Raw genomic sequence first — 20,477 nt, forward strand, 5'->3', positions numbered from 1 at the left:
CCCACACAACCGTACCACACCCCCTCTCTCACCTAACCGTGAGCCGGGAATGTGGTGGGTGTAAGCAGAAGGACGGTACATGGCGTAAGAAACCCCCCGGCTTTCGGCAGCAAGGAGATTGTGCGACTCAATGCACATCCCAGACTTTCGGTGCTTGATGGTAGGTCGGTCAGAAAAAGGCCTGGGGAGTGGCTCGACACTCGACAGGCTCGCTCTCTCGCCGCTGGGCAAAGGCGAAAGTCGCAAGTACCTTCCATGGCTCGTCGTCAGGGAGGGTAGGGCCGAACCAGTAGGAAGGACGCTTGGACGAGGAAACCTGGGACGAAGACTCGACGGGAGGGTGGCCAAGGAGGGCACTCGGACAGCAAGAGGACGGATGGCCGACGGAGTTTGGTTTGGCGGTACGTTGGAGAATTGGCTCGAGATTCTCGTGTGGACAAGATGCGGCTGGGGCTTGCTCATTGCTAGTGCTGGCGGCCAAGTTGACCTCATCGAGACATGGCGGATCATGAGAGGGGGGGATATGAAGCTGGAGCAGGGGGCCAGACGGGTATCGCATGAAGGAAACGCGTTTCACGCATACCTGGCAATTAAAAGATCAATTATGCGACCCAGGGATCCCGGGCAATCTTTCTAGAAGGAGTGGGACTCTATTCTAGCGTGTGGTGAGGTGCTCACCTTATTTCTTCGTCGCCCAGCTGGGGGAGGACTTGTGGTCTTGGGGTCCCATTCTGGAATTTCAAATCGGCGACTAGGGGGGGATCCTTTGGGGCGGTTCCTAAAGAGACAAACGAGGTGCCGCGAATCAGATGGCTGGGCAGTGGACAAGTCGGTCGACTCTGTGGGCACGGGGGATGTCGATCAGACGTAAAAAGAGGGCTTGGAAGGTGACGGAGTCGGCGATGATGTGTGGTGACGAGGTGGAGATTGGAGAAAATGCAGGGCAGGCCGCAGATGAGATGCTGATGCGCAGTCATGGAGCAGATGACGGATGGGCAGATGAGACGATGAGAAGAGCCCAGGAGGCAGACGAGGCAGTGACGGAGACGGAGAAGGGGACAGAAAGAGACTCAGCCAGGGTTGAGACTATCGAATCACGGAAGGTAAGAAGGGGAGGTTCAGACTTCGAAGTAGGTACGGAAGGTAGGCGCCAGGGACGGGAGTTGAGTGCAAGATGATTGAAGGAGGAAGAGATTGCGAATCTTGGAAGCAGCGACATGGAAAATGCGATAAATGCAGGTCCAAATTGAAGCTCCCGACACGCCGCAATTTTGATGTTTATTTTTTCCTCACATTGAGAAAAAGTGTGGTTGGTTGGGTCTCAGATTTGGGTCAAGTTCATCTCACTTATAAGTCACTTTGCTGGAAAATCAGGTAGAAAGATACATGGATTACCGATATACACTTTAGGTTCCCCAGGTAGGTGTGCCATCCTGATGCCGAGACAAAAGTCTCGGCTCTTTGTCTGTCCCAGGAAAGAGGAAGGTGCAATCTACAAAGTACAGAGTTATTAGGAAGATACCTTACCTTCCATGCTTCGTTCACGGGCCATGGCAATCTCCATCATCACCTCACTTTCGTAGAAACTAGAGATGAGACATGGCAGCCGGGCCAGACTGTCTACAAGAAAGGATAGAACAGGCAGAATCCGCATTGAGGGCCAAGCCTCGAGGTTCGACGTGTGTCGGCAAGCTAAGGTACCTTGTGCACGGTGCAAGGTACGAGAGTCCGTACCTTACAGACTCAGGCAAGGTACCTTATCTGGTACTTTGCAGGCTTCCTGATTAGCCGCGATGGTTTGACAGATGGGGCCGGCGGGTGCGCGTCAATGAGCCCAGGTCGAGTGTCATTGTGGAAGAACGGAAGCAGTAACCATCGGCTCACGATCCACTCTTGCCCAGGTACCTAAGGTAGGTTCCATACCAATGACCATCCATACCTTACATTAGGTACCTACACCTTGGTTTCCACTCCCGAACTGGGTTGATGCAGTGTTGCGTTCTTGCCTCCGCTTGTCACGATTCTGCCTATCGTCGTGCAGTTCTTGCCATGCCTGCTCAGCCTTGATGGGTAAGAGAGGGTTCGTCCACCTCAGCTCAGGAAGTTACTGTCGTCAGCCTGGCCCCTTCTCTCCGTCCGCCTTGACGTAAGGCGGGTGGTATCTTAGGTAGGTAGGGTAAGGGGCGCCCTGACATCGGGTTCCTCCCAGATTCCGTCGACCAGGACTGTTGCTTGTAAGTGACGGCAAGAACGGCAAGAATGCGCTAGATGCTCGCTCCCACCTTGCTGCATGCTGCCCTGCATGTTTGCATCTGCGGAAAAGGCGATGGAAGGAACGAACAAGAAAAGAATATTGTAAAAGTGAAGGTACCAATCCATCCACCTTACTTCGTGTGGAACTTTGGAGGAAGGCAACGAAATGGAAGTGCCATGTCGATGATTCCTTCCCGTTCAACACTAGGCCGAGAATGGGCAGCCAGCCAAGAAACCTAAGGCAACTTAAGTTAAGGTCGGCTGCCTTAGGTTGCTCTCATCTCACGTCTGGTCTGCGCCTCCAGATGACTGCAGCAGTGCAGACAGATGGGAAGGGATGGGATTCTCCATTTTCCATCACCAATGCCTGCCTTTGCGGGCGGCTTTGCCAGAGCGCACATGCATCTTGCGACAGCCAACAATCCGAAGCCCAGATGACTGCTGCAATTTTCGTCATCGTTCTCGTCCCGCATCGGAATAGATTGCTATTGCCAATAGTCGACCCCCTCTCCGATGCTGGAGGATGGACCCCGGAATGTCCAAGCGTGCCAACAACCCAAGCGTTCTGACCTACTAGTACAGAGTACGCAGGTACCTTACCTTGCACTTTTTGGCCAAAGGTGAAGTATCTTGCATCCATCTCTTGATGGCGCGGCGCACCCATATCACCGACCACACCGCTGCACCCGACTGATCCTTTGCTGCATGCGAGCCCCTTACAGAATGTCTGGCTGACTTCTTGCATGCATCGCATGGCTTGCATCTCGGTAGCTCGGCTCAGAAAGGGAAGTGGTGGGTAGGGTTACGATTGCGACTGCCAGCGGTACATCGTCCTCGCCCACGTTCATGGGCTTGTTGAACGTATCGATCCTTACCACGCCCTTCTTCTTTTATTCCGCTTCAGCTCTTCATCCACTTTCCGAACCGCGATCCCCCACGAACATGACGCCGCTTTGTGGCCTCGCCTTCGCGTCTCCCTTTTTACCGCATACTTTTCTGACTCTCTTACACGTGTCTGGGATTATCCTCTTCGCCCAGTCTTGGACGCTCGAACCCGCCGCAAAACCTTCTTTCACAGACTTGAGTCCGGACCGTCGGTATACACCAGATGACAGCCGGCGCTGTGCCTGTATCCAAGTTGTTGTTGCAAGCCAGGGCCACCCGTGGTCGATTTTTGGACTTGCTGGAGGGGCCTCTCCCCGGACTCGAGCCGAAAAAGTCTGCTGCGCTTCAGAGAAGGGGCATCATACGATCAACCTCGTTCCTGTGGCAGCGGTGCCCCTGCATCGCCTAGCGAGCCTCCAAGGGCCCTGTATCGCCTCAGCCCAAAGCTTGATGAACCTTCGTCCGCTTGGCGGTTTTGGTATCCGGTCGGCGGAAGCCATCTTTTTCAGTAATAACATGGAGTACGGAGTACGGATGGTATTACTAATTACCTTGTCTTTGCGTGACATGGTGCACGTACGGATATTCTCTTCTGTCTACGCTATCCGTAGTCCGAGGTGGCTAGCTACTACACCCCGCACACTGCAACCACCACACTAACAAACTTCCGCAACATGACTTTGGCGCTACACCAAAGAGCCACTTCTTCGTCTTTGTCTAAATTCTCGCAACGAATCTAAAGCTATCAACCCGTACCCTGGAGCCGCGACTAGTAATCGCTTCGTCCACCGGGTCCCCCCACTTGTCTCGAGGCCTGACTACCGCTTGGCTTTTGGAGATTTTTGGAGAAGCCCGTTGAGTCACGGGTGTTTGCAGGCAACCGGGTAGGGATCCCCGAAGTTGTCACAACTCACACTAAACTTGGTGGGTTTCTGTGCTAAACAGCAGGTCAACCTTGAATGCAGTTCAGGGTTCTCAGTCTTAATCCTCACGAGTCTTCGCTGCTCTTAGTACCCAGTTTCTTGTTCAATGAACCCGGTCAGTGTTTTCCTTTCGGGGACCCTTCACGAAACCAGCCCTGTCCAAATTACAACACCTGCCCTCCAGCTGAAGGTTAAAGCTGCAAACGTGTCGCGGGTTTGCGCCGGCCTGCCGATTCCGAGCGTCTCCTGAGATCCGCGACAGTCCCTCCACAAGACGTTTGATTTACCTTACGCCACCTCGCGCATTTCGGCTCGACTGACCAGAAACACAGGATCGTGTCCAAGCCTCGCATCAGCTGAGAAAGACGAGAACGATGTCGATACGACAGCGAGCCAGCCAAGGAAATTACCGGCTTCAGCTGACCTCCTGGATAACTGCCGAGAGGAACTTTTTCACAGCAATCACGAAGCAGAGTCCAGTAACAAAGCAAGAGCCAGAACCATCTCCGGGCTGCCTCATCTCCACTCACCAAGCCCAATAGTTCGTCCCTACCTTCTTGGAGAGCTCGCCCGATGCAGTGCAGCCTCCAAGTGAGTTGACGGGGGTTGACCCAGAAGTTATTTCGATGTCTTCATGCGCCGCCCTGTGGCTCATTCCACATCTGCTCGCCTGCGGCGTCGACCCTCTCAGATCGCCAATTAAGGCCCCCAAAACAGCCACATCTCCACGACCAAAAATATCCGCTCCTTGCCACACTTTGCTTTTCTCGAACCCTTGTTCGTCCAACGAGGATGCCAGGACGAGCCCCCATTCCCGACGGCCTGGGCCAAGAGACGCCCAGGACGGAATGAATCGCCAATGTCAGCCGCACCTTAAGCCCATCCCGACTCCATCTCCAAGGATGCCGCAGGGCAATGACGTTTCGTTCCGTGCTCGCAATCTCAGGACACAGACAAAAACGCCCGAGAGGGACGGAAACGCGTTCCCTCTCCATGGCAATATCTCAACCACGCTGTCGACATATTGGCCATGAACCCCTCCTTATCATCTTGCTACTAACGTGCCCCAGTTGCAATATCTACAGGGCAACTAGCCGCTCCAAATCGACCCAAGCGTGAGCATTTCCATCGCATCGGTGCTGAGCATCTAGCTGCCCGCCCAGGGCAACAAACAGGGGGTGCTTTTTTCCTCTCTCTTTCTCCCTTCCCGTTCTTAATTCTTGCCCTGGCGCATTAATGCATGAAATCTCCAATTTGCGCGGACCAACTACCCCGCTGAATCAGCGATTAGAATGCCCACCATCTTCAACGGCCTTCCCGCCGCCTTACCATTTGCAGCCCACGTCGTCCGAAGATCAAGCATCGACGTCGCGCAAAAAACTACAACGGTTGGAGCCATAAGCGGAATACGGCATAGCAAAGGCCACCACCACCTCAAAGCAGGCGGCAAGAAGTGGACGACATCGCCTCCACAGCTCCTCCAAAGTGACAGCTTTGTCGTCACATTTTGCAGCTCAACTCCCTTCTTGGACCCTAGCCCCGCGTTAACAAGCAGACATTGTGTGCCTGCGTACTTGTTTTCTGAGATGATCCCTTTCCTTCTCGGCATCCTCCGCCTGTACCTGCATGCAGTCCGCATGCGCGCAACACGGGAAAGGGGGGGGGGGATTTGGGGAGAGGAGGGGGGCTAACACGCAGGGCCCCCTGCCGGCCTTGCTGCATCTCCTAGATGAGTTTACTGCATGGAAGCCTAGGAAGAAGTCTACGGAAATGTCTATTCATGGTAACCACAGTACACTCCCGCCGCTGAAACTATTCCCATCTTGGAGACGCGCATGAACGGGTTGTTGCGGGAGGCGCAGCCGCTCTACGTATGTAGTGTACGTACGTTTTGTTCTTATGTGCGACTGATAATCCTCACGTTTATCGAATATGGCCATGGTTCACATAGTAAGGTACGGATGCAGCGGCGAAGGGAGCTTTTCTGCTCAATTGATGAGCTCCCACCTCTGGTGGTTTGGTAAGGTAGTATGCTCATCCTCACCTCTGGCGGCATGACAGGTCCAGTTCCTTGACCATGTCCGTGAGGAATTGGCTTTTTTTTTACCAAACGATCTAGATGGAGATGGATCGATGGGAAAGCCAGGATAGAACAGGTTCTGTCGGGCAGTTGGCATCGAATCTCTCTTCTCTCACACAGCTTTGATGTTCGCTTGCGATTTCTGTGACACCCGCCGCCGCCGCCGAGCCCACTCAACATGTCAAATACAAAGTGACACTTGGGTGACAAGTCATGGATTGCATGATGACAAGAAAATTTTCCCTATTCCTTTTCTCTTTGAAAGTGATACTCGGACAAAAAAAGTACAGTTTGGTTTCGAAAAAAAAAAAAAAAAGTGCCTGGGCTGTCAAAACCTGTCAAACGCCGCCTATTTGCCTTTAATCGCACACATGTTCATGCCCCCCCCCCCCCGCCCTCCCTTCGCCCTGCCCACGATTCATCTTTCCCGTCCACCACTCGCTCACCCGCACTCCCCTGGCGTGATGCTCGCGTTTCCCGAATCTGCCCTTTCCCCTGCGACTCTCTCTCCCCGTCTCTCTCTTCATCTCCCGTTCTTGAGAATCCACCATCGTAAAACATCCTGCCAGGGAATCAGGGGGGCTCCCAACTTTGACATTCTTCTCGCCCATCCAGAAAAGACATGTCCCAGATATAACGCATTAAGTTTCCCATTGATCAGCCACCCCTCCCCATCTCGGGCCTATTTTTGTGTGTTTCTTTTGAGCGTGTGTATGTGTACGCGTGCGTGTAATGTCCGTTTCGGATAGGTGAAGGCTCTCTCGGTAAGGCACAGCTCCTCAGCCTCAGCCTGAAGATGCCCATCTTCCCTTGAAACGCACACGGCGGCCGCGTGGACAAGTCGTTCTCCACCACCACCACCGGCCGCCGCCTTAAGCGCCCCTTAAGCGAAGTTGTCAGTCCTGTCGACCCAGATGTCCTCGAGCTCCGCAAAGCTGTGGAAGTGCACGGGACGGTGCTGGTCGCTGTAGAACGGTAGCGGCGTGTCGAGCTTGACGTGCACAGGCTTCTTCTCCATGCCCGCAAAGGCCGAGCCCATGAAGCTGTAGTTCCACATCCCGTTCTCGGGCACGAGGAAGAAGCCGCGGAAGCGTGGACTCAGCAGGAGCTTGCGCTTCTCACCCATAGTCGTCGTGAAGCCCTGGGGCTGGTCGCTCTGCGTGTCCCTGTTCTCGGCACCCCACTTGTAGCCTGTGGGGGTGAGGCCCCAGGCTGAGAGGGAGACGGAGCCGGGGGTAAAGGCCACGTTGACGGTGACAGTGTCGTGCTTGTCCCAGGCGGAGCTATGGGCGTCGAGGAGGCGAGCGTGTTCGGTGACGTCGGCGGCGGACATGTAGGGGAGTTCTGCACCCGAGGCGGTGTGGATTACGCCGAGGGGTTCCATGCCCTCGAGGAATTCGTGCTGGGGCAGCTGTTGGGGGAGCTGGACGTTGCGCAGGCCACCAATCTGAGGGATCATGACAATGCACTTGATTTCCTTGACCTGATCGTTGTCCGGGGCGGAGGATCCGTAGAGGTAGCCGGCGACCTGGACGCGGAGGTCGGCGATGGTGATGAAGCGCTTAAGGATGTTGTTGGGCATCACGTAGGTGATCTCCTCGAGGTCGTTGTCGACAGACGAGACGTAGATGTTGTTTGCCTTTGTGCGCAGGTTAGACGTGGCGATGGCACGTGTGCGCCACTCCGTCTTGGAGGCGAAAGTCTGCTGCTCGAATTGAGACGTTGTCGTGACGATGATTTCCTCGCCGTGGACGTTTTGTGTCTTTGTCGTCACAGCCGTGAGCTGCTGCTGCTCCTGCTGCTGCTTCTCGATCTCGGCAGCTTGTTGGCGTTGCATGGAGGGCGCGGAGATCTCCATACCCAGGATGATGTCGCGGACTTCGCTGCTCGTAAGACTGGAGACGTTGACATTGTTCTTCTTTCCGTAGTCGTTGAGGATGAGATCGCGCAGCTGCGTCTCGACCTTGATCCAGTCCTCGTCGGAGAGCGTCGGCCAAATATGGTGGTCCTGGGTGATGACCGTCTTGTCCGGTCGCAGGATGAGCTTGGTCTTGTCCGGGTTGACGTGGAGGGCACGCAGGATCAGGATGAGACGGGAGAAGGCGGTGTACGACGAGATGCTCTTCAACCACTCATCATAGAGGTTGAAGAGTACCATCTGCGGCTCGGTGGCGCGAAGAATCATATCTCCCAACTTCTCGACCTTCATGGCTGCCTGGAACGGCAGTTGCAGCTCGGATGCTCTGATGGCGATGTTGGGGAAGTCGAGCAAATGGACTTCCAAGGGATCCAAGAGACCCTTGCGGGTGACGATGAGCTGCTTCGGTTGCTCTTCCACGGGGAGAGAGCGGATGAGCGCCGCTACTTCTTCAGCAGTCTTCCACTTTGCCAACTGTCCAAGACGCTTCTGACCAGCCCAAACGCTCGTGTGAATGATCTTCAAGAACAGCTGACCGGTTCTGGGGTTGAAGATGAAGATGGCACCGTTGATGGGCTTGGTGGTCAAGTTACCCTCAAAGGTCTTGTGAATTGTTACACGATAGACGTTGGTATCGTCAATGAAGAGCTGCGTCTGGTTGCTGAAGAGTTCAGAGTAGTTCTGAGAGTTGAGGAACTCCTGGTTGCTCTCTGAGGCGTAAAGCTGCAGACCCTTGCGGATACGCTCTCTCAGGACGTAGAGAGCCGGGTTGGCCTTCATAATCTTGGCCATGGCCTGCTGAACGAGGACCTTCAGACCAGGGAAGTACATGCCGTAAGCAGAGTACAAATTGTAAGCCAGATCGATACCGATCATGAGACCAGTTGCTGAAGGGTAGATACTGGCGCTGTCCGTAGTGTAGTCGAGGTACTTGGCACGAGTGTATCTCTCAATGTCGTGGGAATCGTAGTCACCGTATCTGAGCTGGACATCGATCCAGAACTTGTTCGTAGTGGTGGGCTCAATAACATCCTTGGTGTCAAACAGGGGTGAAGGTCGAGTGACATTCCACTTGTGACTAGCAAAGAGAAGAATGTCGGCACAAGAACTGTTCATCTTGTAGGACTTTCTGGGATGAATTGTCTCCTTCTGCACCGTCTCAATTCCGAGAGACTCGAGCTCCTGGTCAAAGACCTGGCACAAATCCATGACGACCGACTCGTGGATCTTCTGCCACAAATGGGCTCGGAAAATCTGGATGAGCGAAATCTTCAGAGTAGGGATCTTGCCGTGCAAGAAAATACCAGTCAGGTCAAGCTGGACTTGGAAACCGACGTAGACGTTGGCTCTGTTGATCGTAGGTGACCACCAAAGGGTGAAGCGTCTGTTGGGAATCTGGTTCAAACCGGACCGTTGAGCGTTTGTCAACTTCTTGAACTTCATGGATTCTATATCAAAATTAGTCAACAGGTTTGGGTATGAAAAGGCAATTGAACTTACCCTCGAAACCGCTCGCTCTCTCCCAGAACAAGCCTTCCCATGACGGGAAACCAGTTGCTTTGAACAGCGTGTGCTCGAGGATGGTCTCGACACCACCAAGAGCTTGGATAACATCGGTACGGTAAGCGTTGAGGTTCCACAATTTTCCGTCGTGCCTCTGGCTAGTCCACCAGAAAGGGTTGTTCTTCATGAGCTGATAGATCTTGAACTCTGCGCGAGCGCGGAATCCCTTGTCGAAACTCAAGGTGCTTCTGTCCTTCTGGAAGAGAGTGTTGATGCGCGGCAAGCCACGATCCCAACTATCCTCCAAGTCCTCGAGAGTCAGACGGCGGTTCTGCTGGTTAGCTTCCAATCTCTTCTGTGAGTATTCCGTCCAGACTCGTTGCGAGTCAATGAATTCGGCCTCCCATGGGATAATGTATCGGAAGATGTTGGGGATGAGAGTCTCCTCGTCATGGGTCATTCCAGCGCGGTAGTGCGTGACGCCAGTGTCAGTCTGCTTTGACCAACGCTTGTCACTGGCAGGAATCAAGATGTGCGATCCAGAAATCATGCCAAGACCTCCCAGTTCCTTTGGCGTATAGAACACTGCCGGAGGGAAACGAGAGGGCATCTTGGAGTTCAGTCCAATCTTGACTCTTGTCTGAATCTTGGTCTCACACTTGACAATGGTGTCGAGCAAGCTGACGGTGGATACTGCTGCCTCACGGTAGTACGTAAATAGCGCGATCAAAGCAGTGTTCCACTTGTTGGCGATCTTGGTGAAGGTTGTCGAACCCGAGGACATGAGAATTTGGCGGATTCGGTTGTTGAACTTTTGGATGTCTTCTTCCGTGACTTGAAGGAACGCGTGCGCCGTTCTCTCCTTGCTCGTGTTGTCAACCAAGGACCAGACGCTGTCCTTGACTGAAAAGTCATCATTCTGGTTTCTGCACTTGGGCAGAATGCGGACCTCGAAGCCGCACATTGAGAACAACAAGTTCGGGTTGTCACGACTGTAGACGCTGGCGAAGCTGTCATCCCACTCGATTGTCGTAACAGAGCGAGGCAGACGGTTCTTTAGATCCCAGAAGACGGCTCTGCCCAGGTTGACATCGTGTCTCATGAGGCGCATACGCGAGTCACGAGGCCAGCACTTCTTACTCTTGTATCCAATGACATTCTCAAAGTTGGGATCAGGCTGCTCAGTGAGGAACCGTTGAATGAGATCTCGGGACTCATCTGCAGTGAAGCGCAAGAAGACCCAGATCTTGTCAATGTAACGGGTGTAGAGACGGATGGGGTGTCTTGTCTCAGTCTCTCTGTCACGGAACTGAAGGAAGTCGTTGGGGCTCTGGGGAGGACCCGCGATCTCACTGGCACGCTGAGGGCCTAGGAGAAGAAGGTCGAGCACAAGACCGTAGTACTGGAAAACGAATGCAGAGAACTGCAATCCACGTATCATACCGTAGCTGTTGACATGGTTCATGTCCTTGTATGTCAACTGGACGTTGTTCTTGGCAGTAATGTAATCCGCAAGGTTGTGATCCATGATCAGCCGGAGCAGAGAGTTGAGCAAAGTCAGCTCGATCTTCTCGTAGACCTTGGACAGCTCCGTCTCGATCATGACGTTGCACTCTCCATTCTCAGTTTCCCAGACCTTGTCGAGGTTGTTGATACCTTGAGCCCACTTGTAGGTCAGGAGCGGCGGTACTTCGGAGTCTGAAGGCTTGATCCACGCGGGGAAGAGGTGGCGCTGGTCGGCCTGGTACCATAGGTACTGATCGAGGTAGGCATCGCTGATCTTCTCAATGGGCTCAATGTCATAGACAGGGTTGATGGTGCTGTAGTTGTCGTTCATATCGATGCCGACTTCCTTGAAGGCGCGCTGGGTAAGGAGGAAACGCTTGATGCGCTCCAGGGTGGTCCCAGGACTATCATATGCCTGTTCGATCAAAGCCAGCTCCTCGCGCTGACTCTGGTTGAGACGGCCCTTGACAGAGTAAGCTTCTCGCAGGCGCTCCAGTGCCAGAATGAGAATCTTTGTGTCGTGTTTGTAGGATACACTGGGGAAAGGAATGGGAGAGAACTTGCGAGACTCCAACCAGTGAACAGTGGTGGTGTAAATCGCAACAGCCTCTTCAGACGAGACGTAGGGACCGTCCTTCATGTGGTTGTGCTGTCTCTCTTGCTCAGCCTTGAGCCAAAGTCGAGTGAGACGTCCGACGTTCTTCTTGGCCACCGTCTTATCAACAGTTGCGCCACGACGGATACGCTCTCGGTTGTAGTGAGCGACAGAAATCCACCAGTCGGCCTTCGCCTTGACATAACGCAGGATGATGTTCTCAATGGGTGCCGGTAAACCAGGTACCTTCCAGGGGATGTTACTCTTCCAGCATCTCCATGCCTCAGACAGATGCTGAAGGACGGTGTTGACCTTGTTTTGTTTGATACCCTCGGGCATCATATCCATCAGATCAGCCATCACAGACGCACGGAGCTCGAGATCAAAGTGAGACTCCACACGCTGCTTGGTGACCGTCTTGGCAACACCCTTGCTGTGACGACCCTCGAACTGACGAGACAACAGGTTTCCAAGCCACCTCTCGAGAAGGGGAATGATACCACGCATGAAGAAGAGCCAAACTCTCCAAGCGGGAGCCCAGAAACCGCAACCGGGACCCTTGCCGACGGGAGCGGAGTTGAAGCGGTAGTATATCAAGTGCTTCAAGTCCTTGCAAGAACGAATCTGGTGCATCAGCTTGTACTTGTAACGGTACATTCCAGTAAGCTGGCCGACGTGGTTGAAAGCGTATAGAATGCCGTCGGCGAGTTGGAAGGCATCGATGTTGCCGAGGCGGTACTGCACCTGGGCATCTACGATAAGCTTGGTCAAACGCAGAATCTCACGCATAAGATGGAATGCGTTCCCGAAACGGGACTTCTTTCGCTCCTTGGTGGTCAAGGTCTTGACGGGCTTCAAATTAAAGTTGTAATCGAGGTGAAGGTAGGTCAGGTTCTTGCGGTGAATAAGGAGATTGAGCATGTTGAAACCTTGTCTGCAGACTTGAAGACCAGCTTCAACCCAGTCAATCTCAGTCTGCTGGAAGAATTTTGTCTGCTTCAGGTTGCGCATCAGGTTTTGATTTTGCTGTGCCTTGGGCTTCTTCTTGTGTAGTTCATTCAAGACGAAGTTCTTGAGCAGCTTCTGGTAAGAGACGCGGACCTTGACGGGTGGCTTGTCGGAAGGAGGGTGCTCCAAGTACCATTGCTTGATAAGAGGGACATCCTGAGCACGCACCATGCGACCTGACCGACGATCGAAGGGGAAGGGAGCCCACCACAGCTCAATTGCCGACGCTGTGTCCTCGTTGGTCAACTCCTCGTCTCCGAGGAAAGGGTCGAACTCGGCGGGGAGCTCAAACGCGTCATCCTCGGGCTCTTCGTTATTGCCCGGTCCGAAAATCTCATCCTCGTGGCTCACAGTGAGGTTCTTCGGCGCTACCGCACGCGAAGAGATGGGATGGATTCTGCGGTCAAAGTGGAAAGCGGGAAGATCAGGATTCTCTGATCGCTCAAAGACCACCTGGGGGTGAGAGTGCCATGCTAGATGCACACTTCTTGGAAGAGAGTTGTACAAATAGGGATAAGCCACCCGGAATTCTGTGCGAATAGCGTTTCTGAAAATGATGCGGTCAATGGCGTTGAACTCTCCGAAATCCTCATCGTTAGGATCGATATCCTTGTATAGAGGCTCGAACCGTGGCCCACCGGGCAGGGCAACATTGAGAGCCTTTCCAGTGAGGAAGCTCCTCAAGTCGAAGAGATGGAAGTAGTTCTTATCCACCACGTCAGAGATGAGAGGTCGACTCAATCTGAAAAGTGTTGCCATCTGTTGTAGGTTGAGGTTCCAAGACCGGTAGCTGTCTCCGTTGACATGAGGAGTATCGAGCAGTGGCCTGTGGTCGTAGAACCACTCGAACACAGCGGCATCCTCCTCTTCATTCAGCTCCATCTGAATAGGCTCCAAGGGCTCAACATCCTCGATGTTCTCGGACCAAGACAGAGGTGGTTCTTCGTCATCGAAAGGGGGGAATCGCATGCGCTTGAAGAGACGTCTGTCGGCCTTTTCCTTCCTCATAAACGTCCACATCATTGCCCACTGCGCAAAGAAGACAGGTTCAATGACTCTTGGGATCTCATTGACCAACGTCAAGCAGCCGTTAACATGGTACAGAACCTTGACTTTCCTGTCTGACTCCCACGGCATGGGCATGTTTTCGAGAAGCTTCATGACGGCATGGGGCATGAACTTCAATGCACCAAGGTAACTACGCTTATCGCTTGTGTACTTCTTTTGCGACACATCACCAATGTCCTTAACGATCTTGCGCAGATGCTCAGGGGGCATGTCTGCCTTCTGGGTCTCCACGAAACCGCCCTTGCGCTTCTCGCCGAATCGGTTGCGCTGATTTCGAAGCCATTCCTTCTTCTTTTGGGCGAATTTGGCGATCTGGGGATCGGTCGGGGGGCGATAGCCAGGCGGCGGGGGAGCTGGTGCCGCTGGTGGTGGAGGGAGAGACGATGATGGAGGAGGAGGTGGCGGCGGAGGAGGACCCCATCCGGGGGGTGGTGGTGGTGGAAAGGACATCTCGACTCGATGGTTTACTCGTCTCGCGTGGGTGCGTGGAAGGAGGTCGTCAAAGTCGAGTAGTCGCAGTCGCGACTTTCAAGACGCGAAAGTCGTACAGGAAGACGCAGCGCAATTCGACTCGATGCTCAGTATCGGTCTTGAGCTGCGCTGGGATGATGGAAACTTGGTCAGTGGTCTCGCGGAAACTCGCGGCGATGAGACCAAGGGCACAATGTTGTTGGTATTAGGCGGTGTTTGATGAGTTCATCGACCTTGACCTCGCCGCGCCGTCGAAATTTTTGGGTAATGCAGCTCTGTCCCAGGACGGGGAGGCCAATTGGTTCTGCGCTAGCCTGTTTCGGAGGGAATCTATCACGTGAGTACGTGAGCTCGAGTTTGAGATTCCTGCGGCGCCACAGAAAGTCCGGCGGGCGAGAGCTAGGGAAGGATCCACTTCTCGCAAGTGTGGCTGGTGCCTCCAGAGCCTCAGAGGTGAGTCGAACACAGGCAGGCAATTCGGAAGGAAGGCACTCCCTGGTGAATCAAAGGAAGTGCCTGAAACTTTTCTTGCGTGGCTTTCCACTTCTGCCACCCGTCAGCTCCACAGAGCCCAGCCAAAAATTTCCACAAGTGCGGCAACACAGCACCCCGCTGCCACCTGGACCACGATTTGCCAGCTGTTGTTCGCTAAACCCTCCTCCCCCACCAAAAATTCCCGTCAAATTCTTGCACAACCTGAATTTGAGGAGCCCCTCTCGACAGGTTGACCGAAGACCCCCCCGTGACAAGTCCCGACGACAACACAACTTACGTCGATCCCGCGCTTACCAGTCGCATCAGCCAAAACCGTCGCCTGCACGAACCGAAAGCGATCGCCAACATGTCTCGATTTTTCCGCGGCGGAGACGACAGCTCCACCGACTCGTCTTCCGACGAGGAGGAGCTTTACTCCGAGGAGGAGGAAGAGGAGGAGCAGCAAGACCAGGAGGACTCTGATGAGGAGGAGGAGGAGGAGGATGACTCCGACTCTGATTCCGATGACAGTGATGGTGGAAAGAAGGCCGGTGCCTCGCGTTTCCTTCGCGATGCTTCTTCAGAGAGCGAAGACAGCGAAGACGAGGAGCGGGTAAAGGTCAAGAGTGCCAAGGATAAGCGTATCGAGGAACTCGAGGCGACCATCAAGCTTATCGAGAACGGCCAAAAAATTGGTGATTGGGCTTCCATTTCCACAGGTAAGATACGACGGAATACCTCGAGCTCGAGATGCTGGAAATACGGGCGCTAACGTCTATGCGCAGAATTCGACAAGCTCAACCGCCAGGTTACAAAACTTCAAGAGGGTGGCAAGACCCCCAAGGTCTACATCAAGGCCGTTGCTGAGCTCGAGGAGTACATGAACGAGGCCATCGCAAAGCAGAAGGTCACTCCCGCCAAGAAGGGAATGAACGCCACCTCTGCCCGTGGATTGAACGCCGTCAAGCAGAAGATCAAGAAGATCGTCAAGGACTACCAGTCCCAGGTCGATGCCTACAAGGCCGACAAGGATGCCTTCATGGAGTCCGAGGAGGAAGAGGAGAAGCCCGCACCCAAGGCCAAGAAGACTGCCCGTTTCGTCGACACCACCGAGGAGGCTGCCGAGGGCGATGACGATGAGGGTTTCGCTACTGTCGGAAAGGGCGGCCGCACTCTGCAGTTCACCCCCGAGAGCATCTTCAAGCACCTGAGAAGCATCATGGAGACTCGCGGTAAGAAGAACACCGACAAGCAGGAGCAGATCAAAATCATGGAGAAGCTCAACGAGATCGCCAACACACCCTACCAGAAGATCCGCGTTCTCCTCACCCTGGTCTCTACCCGCTTCGATCTCGGTTCCGGCGGTGCCTCCTACATGCCTGTTGACCACTGGAAGGCTGCCGAGAAGGAGCTGAACTCCCTTCTTGAGGTCCTTGAGCAGAACAAGGACTACATCGTTGTCGAGAACGCTGAGGAGTGGGATGATGACGAGAAGCCCCCCGCGTTGGAGAAGGGCCAGAAGTACATCAAGGTTCCGGGAAGCATTGTTTCTTACGTCGAGCGCCTCGACGACGAGCTCACTCGTTCCCTCCAAAATATCGACCCCCATACCTCCGAGTACATCGACCGCCTTACCGATGAGGGCGCCCTCTACAACACCGTCTTCCGCGGCATGCTCTACTACGAGTACCTCCGCAAGGATGCCGAGCTCGAGATTCCTCAGGAGAGCATCAACCGTGTTGTCACTCGTCGCCTCGAGCACGTCTACTTCAAGCCCGCTCAGGTTGTCAAGATCCTCGAGGACAACTGCTGGAAGAACGTCCCCTCTACCGTCGAGTCCGTCATCACCCCCCGCGACCAGGCCCAGGATGCCAACAACCTCGTCAACGTCCTTTGCAACTACCTCTTCACCAACGCTGAGGGCATTCTCCGCGCTCGTGCTATGCTGTGCCAAGTTTACTTCCTTGCCCTGCACGACGAGTACTACAAGGCTCGCGACATGATGCTCATGTCTCACTTGCAAGAGAACATTCCTAACTTTGACGTCCTCTCTCAAATCCTCTACAACCGTACCCTCGTCCAGGTTGGTCTCTGCGCTTTCCGCCAGGGTCTCGTCTACGACGCCCAAAACACACTGCAGGAGATCTGCGGCAGTGGTCGCCAGAAAGAGCTGCTCGCTCAGGGCGTCATGATCCAGAGATACAGCCAGGTGTCACCCGAGCAGGAGAAGCTCGAGAAGCAGCGCCAGCTGCCCTTCCACATGCACATTAACCTCGAGCTCCTCGAGTGCGTGTACCTTACCTGCAGCATGCTGCTGGAGATCCCCCTCCTGGCGCAGACCGGCTCCTCCCCCGACGTCAAGAAGCGTGTTATTAGCAAGACTTACCGCCGCATGCTCGAGTACCACGAGCGCCAGATCTTCACCGGCCCTCCCGAGAACACAAGAGACCACGTCATGCAGGCTTCCAAGGCCTTGGCCGCTGGCGAGTGGAAGAAGTCCACCACCTTTATCCACAGCATCAAGATCTGGGACCTCATGCCCAACACTGAGGACATCAAGACCATGCTCTCCAAGCAGATCCAGGAGGAGGGTCTGCGGACATACCTCTTCACCTACGCTCCCTTCTACGACACCCTGGCCGTGGAGACATTGAGCAACATGTTCGAGCTGGACGCCAGCAAGGTCCTCGCGATCGTCAGCAAGATGATCAGCCACGAGGAGCTCGCGGCCTCCCTCGACCAGGTCACATCGACCGTCATCTTCCGCAAGGGCGTCGAGCTCAGCCGTCTGCAGAGCCTCGCCCTCACCCTCTCAGACAAAGCCAGCGCGCTCATCGAGACCAACGAGCGGACACTGGAGCAGCGCACCCAGGGCTCTGCCAACGCATTCGAGAGACAGGGCGGCCGCGGCGGCCGTGGCGGACGCGGTGGCGCGAGGGGCGGCAACAGAGGAGGCGCGAGGACGGGCGGCAACCCCCAACGGCAGGCCGGCGGTACTCAGTTCACGGGCGGCGCATTGGGTGCCGCGGTTCGGGGTTGAGAATGAAAGTGAAAGAGGAGAATCGAAACGGGGGTGGGTTCCTGGGGTTTTCACGCTTGTATCTTGCATTAGGGTTGGGTTGCTTAATCCAAAATACCGGCCGCGCGGGGCTCCAGAAAGAAAAAAGAGCCTTGGCTGGTTAGGTGTTTGTAGCTTCAGGGAATAGAAGCTGATAGAGTTACGTCACGTCCAACGATGCAGAGTGTGTATGAATGTCACGATTTAGCCGTTACCACGATTGATGGCCTTCTCTGGGCGTAGTCCCAATTTGTTGCCACCGTACAGCAAAAAGACACTGAGTAAAGACTTCTCCGCGAGCAACAGCGTAATTGTGATTCGTGCGGGCGTGCGAAAATTGTCATAGGCTTCCCCTCGTGAAGATGGAGATGTGTGCATGCCAAATTTGCAAAGAATTGGGTTTCGGGGAAATCTCCAACTAAACCCAATCCCACACTCCCCTCAGCCTCAGCCAAATCTGACAACACCGCATTCCAGGATCCCAGGAAATCAGCCTTCTCTGCCGCCAAACGAGATGCAGTCGACGAATTTCGTCTTCTAAGAGAACGTCAAGCCTTCCTAATTTCTTTCCGGGTCGCAGTGTCAACAACAGGTCTCAGGATCCATCAAATAACCCGCCTTGCTAGCTCAATCGGTAGAGCGTGAGACTCTTAATCTCAAGGTTGCGGGTTCGACCCCCGCGTGAGGCTCAAATCCTCACCGCGATTGGCACAGCCATTCTACGGGTTAATTTTTTTGCATTTTTTAGGTCTTGGCAATTGGGGGTGTCCTCATTCTCGTGCTTAGCACGCTCACGTAGTTTATGTAGCCTTTGGGTGAGTAGCAAGGCCAACTGATCACAATCACACCTGCATTCAAGTGATCACGCAAAACATTACTTAAACAAAGGACACTATGCAGGACTTGTATACAGGATGACTTGTGCCTAGCTTATGGTCATAGCTCTTCAGCAATTAACTTGTGACAAACCTTAGTAGATATCTCCAGACACTGTTAGCTTAACCTCACTGCAAATACTTTGTTGAGCAAGATTGATCACCGTAGCCTCTAATCACACGATATGTTTAGCGCACGACTCACACGACTCACACGACTCAGATCCACGTGACGATGTCTGCTTTACAGCTTCAATCCCGAGCTTCTGTGAGCAGACGCTACTGTAGAATGGCTGACTATCACATGCGAACTCAATTTCTCCCTTGTTGGAATTCACTTTCTTATTGGTATCTACTTTCTCGCCTCCAATGTGATATTCCGAGTCGTGGATCCGTGAGTTTAAGATACCCAAGGTAGGTTCCATTGAAGTATCAGGTAAACGATGGTATCCCCCGGATTCAGTTCTGATTCAATTTCATACAGTGGGGGGTCTTGGCTCAGGTACACTTTTCAGGCTCCCGGCGCTGCCGGTCAGGGGATCGGCTCCTGAGTCAGGACTTTTTCGGAGATCGGATATTTTGACTGTCCTGTCTGATTATTTTTTGACTGCGTACCAGTGCCAACCAATGCTTGTATTATACCAGTCCACTTCAGTCATAATTGTCAATCACGGTCGCTAACCCCGTCAATTACGTCGAAAGGAAGTCGTCAACTGCGGTCGAAGAAATCGTCAGGTGCGACCGTACAAGTCCCTAATTCCTGTAGTATCATTGCGGAGGAAGGAGTTGCAATCGCGAAAGCCGTGGTTAGTGGTACACAGTCAAGATGGTCCGGCAGCATACCAAGGTAGTCAAAATAACCGGTCTCTTTTTCAGGTTCCAAGAAGTAACTTATTATACTTCAATTCAGTGTAAACTTTCTATTATCCCGTGTACTCCGCCTCTAATAAATCCAAATTTATATAAGGTTTCTTATGACTCGCAGTTGGGCCAGTTGGAAATGCGATTCCGGCAGCTCTATCTGCAACAATAGACAATCGCAACATGCATAGACTATTTAAAGGAGTGACTATATCTCGTCAACTCTATAGAAAAATTTCATTTTCACACCGCACTTAACATACCGTCTTGAACATATCGCCTCCAAATAACCACAATCACATCCTACACTATGTTCTCCCACACTCTCGTTTTCTTGGCCGCTACCTTGGCTGCTCTGGCTCAGCCCGCCCTGGGATTGCCCACTGAGCAGCTTGATGCCCGGCAGACTGTGTGTTCGATAAACGAGAAGACTTGGACGGCTACCATGACGGGGACGTGCTCCATTGACGGAGGCCCGGCCATGACGTGTGATCAGAGAACCGATCTCAAGACGCTCGTCGTAAAGAAGAATACGATGTTGAGCGCCTCAGGCCTGGGCAACAACAAATTCGAATGCAAGGGATACCAGTCCGTAAGTTACAAGATGTCGCCCTTGTTCCACGTCCGTCGGCTTACATAGTTACTCAGTGGCAATGCTGCTCTTCTTAGAGTATGGCACTCAGCGTGAACACGAGCTTGGAGACATTTTAGTAAAGCCTGAGAAGATAGTCACCGATTTCTTATAGATCAAAGGGAACAAAACAATTTCCAAAGGACTCGACTCCAGTAGATTCGGATGGAGGTTTAGAGTAATACAACCAATTTTTGAAGAACCATTCATTCTCAGCCTACCTTATTAATCCTCTTATTTCTTACAGTCTTGAAGGTATCCAATACCTAAGAGAATCAACACGCCGCAGTTTACAACATCCCTAAGCACCAGCTCTGTATCCTCCCATAGACAATAACGGAGGTGAACAAGCCTGGCGTGGGTACCAG

General features: G+C 53.5%; 5 protein-coding genes and 1 non-coding gene across 6 annotated transcripts; 5 read left to right on the top strand and 1 right to left on the bottom strand.

Moving 5' to 3' along the window:
• Positions 1 to 81: 81 nt before the first annotated feature.
• BDZ83DRAFT_611012 (uncharacterized protein) lies at positions 82 to 1,221 on the top strand. Its single transcript, XM_060507632.1, has 2 exons — positions 82 to 583; positions 679 to 1,221. Exons 1-2 carry the CDS (start codon positions 131 to 133, stop codon positions 889 to 891), a joined length of 666 nt encoding a protein of 221 aa, XP_060368109.1. The 5' UTR covers positions 82 to 130; the 3' UTR covers positions 892 to 1,221.
• Positions 1,222 to 2,613: 1,392 nt separating this feature from the next.
• BDZ83DRAFT_611015 (uncharacterized protein) lies at positions 2,614 to 4,177 on the top strand. The gene is made up of 3 exons (XM_060507633.1): positions 2,614 to 3,755; positions 3,816 to 4,022; positions 4,104 to 4,177. The coding sequence occupies exons 1-3, from the start codon at positions 3,100 to 3,102 to the stop codon at positions 4,147 to 4,149; spliced, it is 909 nt and encodes a 302-aa protein (XP_060368110.1). The 5' UTR covers positions 2,614 to 3,099; the 3' UTR covers positions 4,150 to 4,177.
• A 2,847-nt stretch (positions 4,178 to 7,024) lies between these two features.
• On the bottom strand, positions 7,025 to 13,949 carry BDZ83DRAFT_571296 (pre-mRNA-processing-splicing factor 8; the record flags this gene model as incomplete). Its single annotated transcript, XM_060504394.1, has 2 exons — positions 7,025 to 9,507; positions 9,560 to 13,949. 2 exons carry the CDS (start codon positions 13,947 to 13,949, stop codon positions 7,025 to 7,027), a joined length of 6,873 nt encoding a protein of 2,290 aa, XP_060368111.1.
• A 1,102-nt stretch (positions 13,950 to 15,051) lies between these two features.
• BDZ83DRAFT_749588 (eukaryotic translation initiation factor 3 subunit 8) lies at positions 15,052 to 17,724 on the top strand (the record flags this gene model as incomplete). The annotated part of the gene is made up of 2 exons (XM_060513781.1): positions 15,052 to 15,403; positions 15,470 to 17,724. 2 exons carry the CDS (start codon positions 15,052 to 15,054, stop codon positions 17,722 to 17,724), a joined length of 2,607 nt encoding a protein of 868 aa, XP_060368112.1.
• A 634-nt stretch (positions 17,725 to 18,358) lies between these two features.
• Positions 18,359 to 18,431, top strand: BDZ83DRAFT_t82. Its single transcript has one exon. It is a non-coding gene; the product is annotated as a tRNA-Lys (tRNA).
• A 1,250-nt stretch (positions 18,432 to 19,681) lies between these two features.
• BDZ83DRAFT_611024 (uncharacterized protein) lies at positions 19,682 to 20,298 on the top strand. The gene is made up of 2 exons (XM_060507634.1): positions 19,682 to 20,070; positions 20,127 to 20,298. Exons 1-2 carry the CDS (start codon positions 19,789 to 19,791, stop codon positions 20,145 to 20,147), a joined length of 303 nt encoding a protein of 100 aa, XP_060368113.1. The 5' UTR covers positions 19,682 to 19,788; the 3' UTR covers positions 20,148 to 20,298.
• The last annotated feature ends 179 nt before the right edge of the window (positions 20,299 to 20,477 follow it).

The sequence above is a fragment of the Colletotrichum acutatum genome (genome assembly GCF_030867785.1).
Source record: "Colletotrichum acutatum strain CBS 112980 chromosome Unknown BDZ83scaffold_20, whole genome shotgun sequence".
Taxonomy (NCBI): Eukaryota; Fungi; Ascomycota; class Sordariomycetes; order Glomerellales; family Glomerellaceae; genus Colletotrichum; species Colletotrichum acutatum.